This window comes from Garra rufa, chromosome 25, assembly GCF_049309525.1.
Source record: "Garra rufa chromosome 25, GarRuf1.0, whole genome shotgun sequence".
NCBI lineage: Eukaryota > Metazoa > Chordata > Actinopteri > Cypriniformes > Cyprinidae > Garra > Garra rufa.
In genome coordinates this window covers 20,926,393-20,934,922 of record NC_133385.1, presented here as the reverse complement: position 1 = coordinate 20,934,922, position 8,530 = coordinate 20,926,393, and the positions used below count along the sequence as shown (strand labels likewise).

General features: G+C 34.1%; 1 protein-coding gene across 4 annotated transcripts; it reads right to left on the bottom strand.

The window, feature by feature from the left end:
* Positions 1–274: 274 nt before the first annotated feature.
* Positions 275–8,176, bottom strand: sh3gl3b (SH3-domain GRB2-like 3b). 4 transcript variants are annotated; one of them, XM_073831983.1, is made up of 11 exons: positions 7,990–8,176; positions 5,749–5,817; positions 5,188–5,260; positions 4,843–4,986; positions 4,621–4,754; positions 3,367–3,525; positions 2,451–2,554; positions 2,250–2,365; positions 2,128–2,160; positions 1,948–2,022; positions 275–1,758 (listed from the first exon to the last, which is right to left on the bottom strand). In XM_073831983.1, exons 1-11 carry the CDS (start codon positions 8,032–8,034, stop codon positions 1,550–1,552), a joined length of 1,161 nt encoding a protein of 386 aa, XP_073688084.1. In that variant the 5' UTR covers positions 8,035–8,176; the 3' UTR covers positions 275–1,549. The 4 variants fall into 4 exon arrangements, with proteins under 4 accessions (XP_073688084.1, XP_073688085.1, XP_073688087.1 ...); XM_073831984.1 differs by having other exon boundaries at positions 2,262–2,365; XM_073831986.1 differs by lacking the exon at positions 2,128–2,160 and having other exon boundaries at positions 2,262–2,365.
* Positions 8,177–8,530: the final 354 nt, after the last annotated feature.

The following is an 8,530-nucleotide window of genomic DNA, read 5'->3' as shown; positions in this document are numbered from 1 at the left end:
TGTATTGTTGGCTATTGCTACAAATATATCCATGCTACAGTACTTACAACTGGTTTCGTGGTCCAGGGTCACATATATTGTTACTTTGTAAGGGAGTAACGCAATATTGTAATGCATTACTTTTAAAAGTAACTTTCCCCAACACTGCTCTTTGATACAAGTCTATGTGTTAAAGTTTGCAGTACTTGAGAAGGAATATGCGTTCAAATGTTTGTAGTGCTGTTAAATTCAATTAAACAAGCTATTTTATAACAAAAACCAAAAGAGCACTGGCTAGATTTTAATGGAGAGCACATTGTTATTTATTTAAGACAAAGAACAAATAAAAGCACTCCTGAGAAGTAATTTAATGTTTAATAAGTGCTATTCAATTGTGAAAAATATAAACTAATCACTCTATGACCATATTGCATTAAAATGTTTGTATACACTACCAGTCAAAGTTTTTGAACAGTGAGATTTGAAATGTTTTTTAAATTAGTCTCTTCTGCTCACCAAGCCTGCATTTATTTGATCCAAAGTACAGCAAAAACAGTCAAATTTTGAAATATTTTTAACTATTTAAATTCACTGTTTTGTATTTGAATATATTTTAAAATGTAATTTATTCCTGTGATCAAAGCTGAATTTTCAGCATCATTACTCCAGTCTTCAGTGTCACATGATCTTTCAAAAATCATTTTAATATGCTTTTTATTATTATTTTTAATATTTAAAACAGTTAAATACATTTCAATCGCAAACACATTTTAGGATTCTTTGATGAATTGAAAGAACCAAAGATCAGCATTTATCTGAAATAAAACACTTTTGTAACATTATACACATACCATTCAAAAGCTTGGAGTCAGTTTTTTTTTTTTTTATTCATTCATGTAGCAAGGATGCTTTAAATTTATCAAAAGTGATGATGAAGACATTTATGATGTTACAAAAGATTTATATTTGAGATAAATGCTGTTCTTCTGAACTTTCTATTCATTAAAGAAACCTGACAAAATTCTACTCAGCTGTTTTCAACATAATAATAATAATAATAATTGTTTTTTAAACAGCAAATCAGAATATAAGAATGATTTCTGAAGGATTGTGTGACTGGAGTAATGATGCTAAAAATTCAGCTTTGAAATCCCAGAAATAAATTTTAAAATGTATGCAAATAGAAAGCAGTTATTTTCAATAAAAAAAAAAAAATTGTTACTGTTTTTGCTGCACTTTGAATCAAATAAATGCAGGCTTGGTGAGCAGAAGAGACCATTAAAAATCTTACTGTTCAAAACCGTTTGACTGGAAGTGTACATTCATAGTGCACATATAACATAAACTTTAATATAGCAGCATATTTATTTAAACATTTTAAGATTTATAAAAAATGATCAGATAAGGAATACAAGGCAGGGTACATGACTTTGCATAGTGATAATACAGATAAATATACAGCAAGGGCTCAGAAGTGCTTCACATATTAACCTTTATCAAATAATCAAAATTTCTGAATCGCCAAAAACTGGCAGAGTTCATGTCGTCCAGCTGCAGCGTCTTCCCGCCGTCACTGTGGGAGAGGCACAAGGACTTTGACGTAGTTCATGGGAAATAAGCCAGCCTCCCCTCTGATCATACCCTCATACCAGTTCTCATCGATCCGGCTGGTCAGAATGATGATGTCGCCCTCCTTAAAGCTCAGCTCGCCCTGGTTTTCTGGCTGGAAAGTGTAAAGCGCCTGACAGCAAGGCTGATCCAAGGAGGGGCCGCTATCATCTAGCACACAAGAAGAAAAATACATTTCATTCATACAGCTTCTTCCCCAAAGTTAAGGTCACTTTACAGTGAAAAACTGAGAAGAAATTGTTGAATAAAGTCATTTTTTTGTTGTTTTCTTTCAGTACAAAAAATTTCTAAAGTTCAAAAGAACAGCATTTCATTGAGAATTCCTTAAAAAAAACTTACTGTTGCTGGTTGGCTTGTCTGTTGTTTGATCTTTAATGGTGACTTTTTCAGGAGGGTGAACCACAACCGGTGCATCTGGTAAAGAAGATTGAAAGACATTAGTTGCAAAGCAAGCTGGGGTACTTCCAGCTACCTGATAAAATAGCTGAGAGTTTGTGTATCGTGTTTAATACGACTTACATTTTTCACTCAAAGCTTCAGTAATCTCAGTATCTGTGGTACATAATGTAGTATTTCAGCTAGCAGAGAAACTCTTAGCAAACAGTTTCTGTTTAATGTAATCAAGCGTCCTAATATCACACCTGATGACTGACCGGATGAGCATGTGGAAAATCCATAGATATCTGTGTAGCACGCTGTGCTCGCAACTGATTTAGATGCAAATTCCCTTTTGGGTTGATTGCTTGCGTCTGTTATCCTATATACAGAGAAAAATAAGAGGCCCATTAAATGAAACCAAGGAAAGCATAGGAAAAGCATAGAGTAGAAATCATGATTCTGACCTGCTCTGCAAACTACTCCTGAGATTTTCTAGAATCTGGAATGACTGGCGGTGGTAGTCCATTACTGCTTCTAAAAGACCTGAGAGGTGTTGCATCCGCTGTACCTAAAACGAAAATGTCAAATAATCAAACAATTTATGTCTGATTTTTTATATATTTATATATACAGTTGAAGTCAAAGGTTTTCATACACCTTGCAGAATCTGCAAAATTAATATTATTTTACCAAAATTAGAGGGATCATACAAAATGCAGGTATTTTTTTTATTTAGTACTGCCCTCTCACATATCTCACATATAGACCACAAGAGAAAATAGTTTATAAAAATGACCCTGTTCAAACGTTTAAATATGCTTGATTCTTAATATTTTTTTATTCTTAATAATTCTTTTTTTTTTTTTTTTAGTGATAGTTGTTCATGAGTATCAACTGCCCGCTGTTCTTCAGAAAAATCCTTTAGGTCCCACAAATTCCTTGGTTTTCAGCATTTTTGTGCATTTGAACCCTTTCCAGCAATGATTTTAAGATCAATGTTTTCACATTGAGAACAAGTGAGGCGACTCATATGCAACTATTACAGAAGGTTCATTCACTCACTGATGCTCCAGAAGGAAAAATAATGCATTAAACCATTGAACCAGGGGCGTAAACTTTTGCACAGAATGAAGATGTGTACATTTTTCTATTTTTTATCTGTCATTTTTTATTTTGCCCTTTTGTACTGCCCTTCAGAAGCTACAGAAGATGTTTCCCAGAAGACAAAATAAGTCAAATTTACCCTGATCTACAAATTCCAAAAGTTTTCACCCCCCAGCTTTTAATGCATTCATAAAAATGATTGATCAAATAATTACCATTTTGCAGAATTTGCAAATGAGAAAAAACTAATAATATAATACACACACACTAACTTACATCTCTCTCTAGGAGATTAAACATGCCACTCGCAGCCAGTTCTTTGGATTCTTCAAACTTATCAAAGGCTTTTTTAATTTCAGAATCTGCAATCTTTCCTTTTCGCCTTTTCTTGTAATCAAAATCTAGACGGCGACCTTCAAGTTTTCTCAGATGATACTGATAACAGAAAAGGAGAAAAAGCTATGTTAATGTCTTCATTCACAACAAAAGTACATGCTATTTTCACTTTTAATGCTTAGAATACATTTAAAGACATCAGCCAAAAAGGAAAATTACCTCATGATTCTCTCACCCTCAAGCCATCCTAAGTGTATATGGCTTTTTTCTTTCAGACAAAATCAATCAGAGTTATATTAAAAAATGTCCTGGCTCTTTCGAGCTTTACAATGGAAGTAAATGGGTGTTTAGATTTTGAAGTCCAATAAAGAGCATCCATCATATAAAAAGTACTCCATACGGCTCTGTTGGTTAATAAAGTCCTTCTGAAGCGAATCGATGCATTTCTATAAGAAAAATATGTGTATTTAAAACTTTATAAACCGTACTCTCTAGCTTCTGCTAACTATCGTACGCGCATTCACAAGAGCGTGGCAGAAGTGCAGAGGAGATACCAAAACAAAACACCAGTCACAAATTAGAAGTACAAAACGAGGATTTATATGGAAAAAATTTTTGTATAAGCAAGAAGGAGACTGGTTTTACTTTGCTGTAAACAAAACGTGCTTCTCGCAAGACTAGATCTCACGCTACACCTACGTTCTACATACTACGTCATCCACTGGAAAGCCACTTTCTCGGGAAGGTGCATACAACAGTTAACGGAAGCTAGAGATTACAGTTTATAAAGTTTTAAACACAGATATTTTTTCTTACACAAACACATCGATTCACTTCAGAATGCCTTTATTAACCCTTCAGGAGTCGGGTGGACTACTTTTTATGATAGATGGATGCATTTTTTGGGCTTGAAATTCTTGACCCTATTTACTGTCATTATAAAGCCTGGAAGAGCCTGGACATTTTGTAATATTACTCCGATTGTATTTGTCTGAACAAAGAAAGTCATATAAACCTAGGATGGCTTGAGGGTGAGTAAATCATGTGGTAATCATTTTTGGGTGAACTATCCCTTTAAAATCTTATAACCACAATATTACACTAATGATTTTACACTGTGGATTAAATGCATTTTAGTAAAACTATTTTTATCATCAAAATTATATCATTCCCATTTACAACATATAGACTGACCGCAATTTCCTTCAGCTCTTTGTGCTGCAAGGACTGCAGAGGATCAATGAAGGTTCGTTTCACTCGGACATCCATGCAGTCTTTTGCCTGGGCTACTTGTTTCAGCGCCTCTCCCATTTCAAGCAGAGCAAAACCTACAGTTGTAGCAAAACTCAAAACTTGTATTTTGACATTTCTAACGCAGTACATAAACCAACTGTGTTTCATTTGTCTTAAACATACCAAAGCCAGACTCGTCTCCAAGCTCATTGCCATAGCGCAACATGCAATCTCCCAGAATGCCCTCTGCCTGAGGATATCCCACAGCCTTCACCTGCCCACGGATTTTGGACACTGTATTGAGCATGCTGAGCTTTGCTCTGTGTGCTTGAAGAACAAATATGAAAAAGAGAATCAATGAAATATAACAATAACAACAATTAAAAATCATATTAACTAAACCTTCAAAAAAAAAACTTATTTAAATAAAATGTTATTATAACATATCTTATTAGATATACACCTTTATAATTAATAATATATATTGTAGATATTATAATAAATACATTTTATTAAATGTATAAATACCTGGGTTTGGCTGAAGATATCCTATAGTTTTTGGAACAAGGTCGAGAATCAGTTTGTGGGTAATATCAGTTTTCTACAATAAAACAATCGATAAAATGGAAAAATATATATTTTTTAATAAATTATATAAATTTTATATATTACATATCATATAAATGTGACCCTGGACCACAAAACCAGTCATAAGTAGCACGTCGTATTTGTAGTATATTTGTAAAATTATCGAATTTTCTTTTATGCCAAAAATCACTAGGATATTAAGTAAAGATCATTTGATATCTTGTACATTTCCTACTGTAAATATATCAAAACTTAATTTTGATTAATAATATTAATATGCTTTGCTAAGAACTTTATTTGGACAACTTTAAAGGTGATTTTCTTAATATTGATTTTTTTTGCACCCTCAGATTCCAGATTTTCTAATTGTATCTTGGCCAAATATTGTCCTATCCTAACAAAACATACATCAACGCTTATTTTTTCAGCTAAAATTTACCCTTATGACTGGTTTTGTGTTCCAGGTTCACAAATATATTATTTTGCTGAGATTTTCTATACCCTTTCCATTTTGAGGAATTCCTCATCCAATTTTGTTCCTTCAACTCCATTGATCTTTTCCTTAAGCAACTGTGAGGATAACCAAAGATAACCACAAAATAAATATAACTTATTATTGTTGAGTTGGCTTGACAAAAAAAAATTTATGCAGTAAGTTAAGAAAGTTGATTCAATGTACAGTTTGACTATATGACAAATCATATTCTTTATTGCACATCAAATAATAAGCGCAATACAGACATTAGTCATAATTACTTTAATAGTTAAATTGAAATCTTACACAATAATATGATAATGAGCGGCTGATCTGATTACAACACAATCCAATGTCTACAACATTTCCAAACAAAACCCGGAAATCCACAAGCCTCGCCATTTTTAACGCATTGTGATGACTGAGCATCTGTTTCCTGTGGTTCATAAGCCAAACTGTTTATGAAGGTCAGTCGTTTGGCCAATGCGTCCAAAACACTAAGAGGATTCAAACCGCCATGAATGAATCGAAAGAATGTGACCTTGGAAACTTTCTAATAAACATACTTTGGTGGCTCGGGGACCTAGAAACTTTCCCTAATACAAAACCTCCAGGAGTCAATCCTCAGGCTTTATTATAGATACCATGGGGTTTTATTATCCACAATAAACTGATCTGATATGACCTAAAACATTAGCAGATAGTCAGTGAACTTTGGAGCCAAGAAACAGACAACACCCATGTGCATTAGTCTCACTAGTTTTCATATTAGCACATTCAGCCTCTGCAGTAATTCAACACTGACTCAGAAACACAAGAGGACAAAAACATGTTTGGGGACTGAGAAACAGTTCTAGTGTGGAACTACTACACTTAAACTTTTACCTTTTCAACAGGAACAAAACATTTACACACTGTAATGGCATGTATTTTTTAGCTTGGCAATTCATCATTAACTGGGCCACCATTTTAGGTCACACACGGTTGGCTCCAGTTGCTCTAGATCTGGCAAACAGAGAAAGCTTGCAATGAAGTGAGGAAAAGTCGGATTAAATTCTTTTGAACACATCCTTTCAAAGAATCGGTTCAGAGAAACAGCTTTGGCGATTCTTTACGTCGTGAGGTAATTACGTCATCGATATATTTTTGTTGAGCAAACAGCTGCCCATTTGTTTTTTGGATTGTGGTGTAACCAAGAAATTATGGGTTGACTTAAGCACCCATGTTTCTAGCCGTACAAATGTGACCCATACCTTCGACCTCAAAGATGTTATTTTTTATTATTAAGATCCAAATCTATAATCTGTTCATTTTGCAAATTAATTTTGCAAAAGCGCTTTCCCCTTTTTCTTTCTGAACTTGATTCATATTTTTTTGCAATTTTTGTTGCATTATGACAACTTTTTTTAAAAGGATGTAATTTATTTGTATACTTTTCTTTTCTGTATGGATACCATAATTTGATTTACGCAAATCCAGAATATTAATTTTCCGTCTTTACCTCTATGATTGTTCCTTGTAGGAATTTATCAACGTCTAATGTCCCTCTTCTTGTATATTTTATTCCAAGTTCTGTAATGTGTGTATATATATATATATATATATATATATATATATATATATATATATATATATATATACACACACACACAACTATTTGAAAATCTGGAATCTGAGGGTGCAAAAAAAGAAAAATATTGAGAAAATCACCTTTAAAGCTGTCCAAATTAAGTTCCTAGCAATGCATATTACTAATCAGATATTAAGTTTTAACATATTTACGATAGGAAATCTACAAAATATCTTCATGGAACATGATCTTTACTTAATATCCTAATGATTTTTTGCATAAAAGAAAAATCGATGATTTTGACCCATACAACAATGTATCGTTTGCTATTGCTACAAATACACCCGTGCTACTTATGATTGGTTTAGTGGTCTAGGTCACATTTATACAATCCTAAACTTCATTTACATCTCTGAAATCGTTTCGATATGACTCTCGGTTCGATGAACCGAGTTGTTCACTCGAGAACCACCCGAACTGATTCATTCAAAAGATCCGACTCAAAAGAACAGTTCATTCGAATCCGCACATTACAACATCCACACAGCCAACAAACGCAGTATGTCACAAAGTATAACAACTCCTTAAAAGGGCGATTTAAAGCTTAGGTACTGTTAGTAGGCTATCATTTCAAAGAAACGACTCGCTCACTGAAACAAATCTTGTTCGCATTGTCGCACAAATGCCTTCGTATTACCTGACTTGCTTTGTGAAACTGTTTCTTCAATCCGGCCACTGACATTCTTATCCGCGTTCGTCCTCAAACGTTTGACATGAACAATCGTGTTCGAGATGGTGGAGTCTGTGTGCTATCTCTGCCCGTGAGTCCACATTGCTCTCCACCCTCTTCCGTCCCGTCGCAATGTATACTGTTATTTTGCACCTTGGGACACTGCCCAGATTTGATTGGTGGGGCTGTGCTGAGATCCTGCAGCTATGACGGTCCTAGAGGTCACTTATCGGGTTCAGGCGAGTGTCTACAGCAAGAATTTAACGAGAAGGTGATACTGAGGACATGGTTTGAAGATGTAGGGCAGCGGTAGCCTACATAACGATATTCTGAAAGTTTCCATAAATAACTAGCCTATTGGAAAGACCAGGGCTAGTTGTCAGGCTTTCTACTCCAGTGATTTTTTTGTCCTCATGATGTTTGTTTTTGAAACTCAGTTTTGAAGGTGTTTGTAATGTTACAAAACGATTTCTGTTTTTTTTTTCTATTTCAAACAAATACTGTTCTT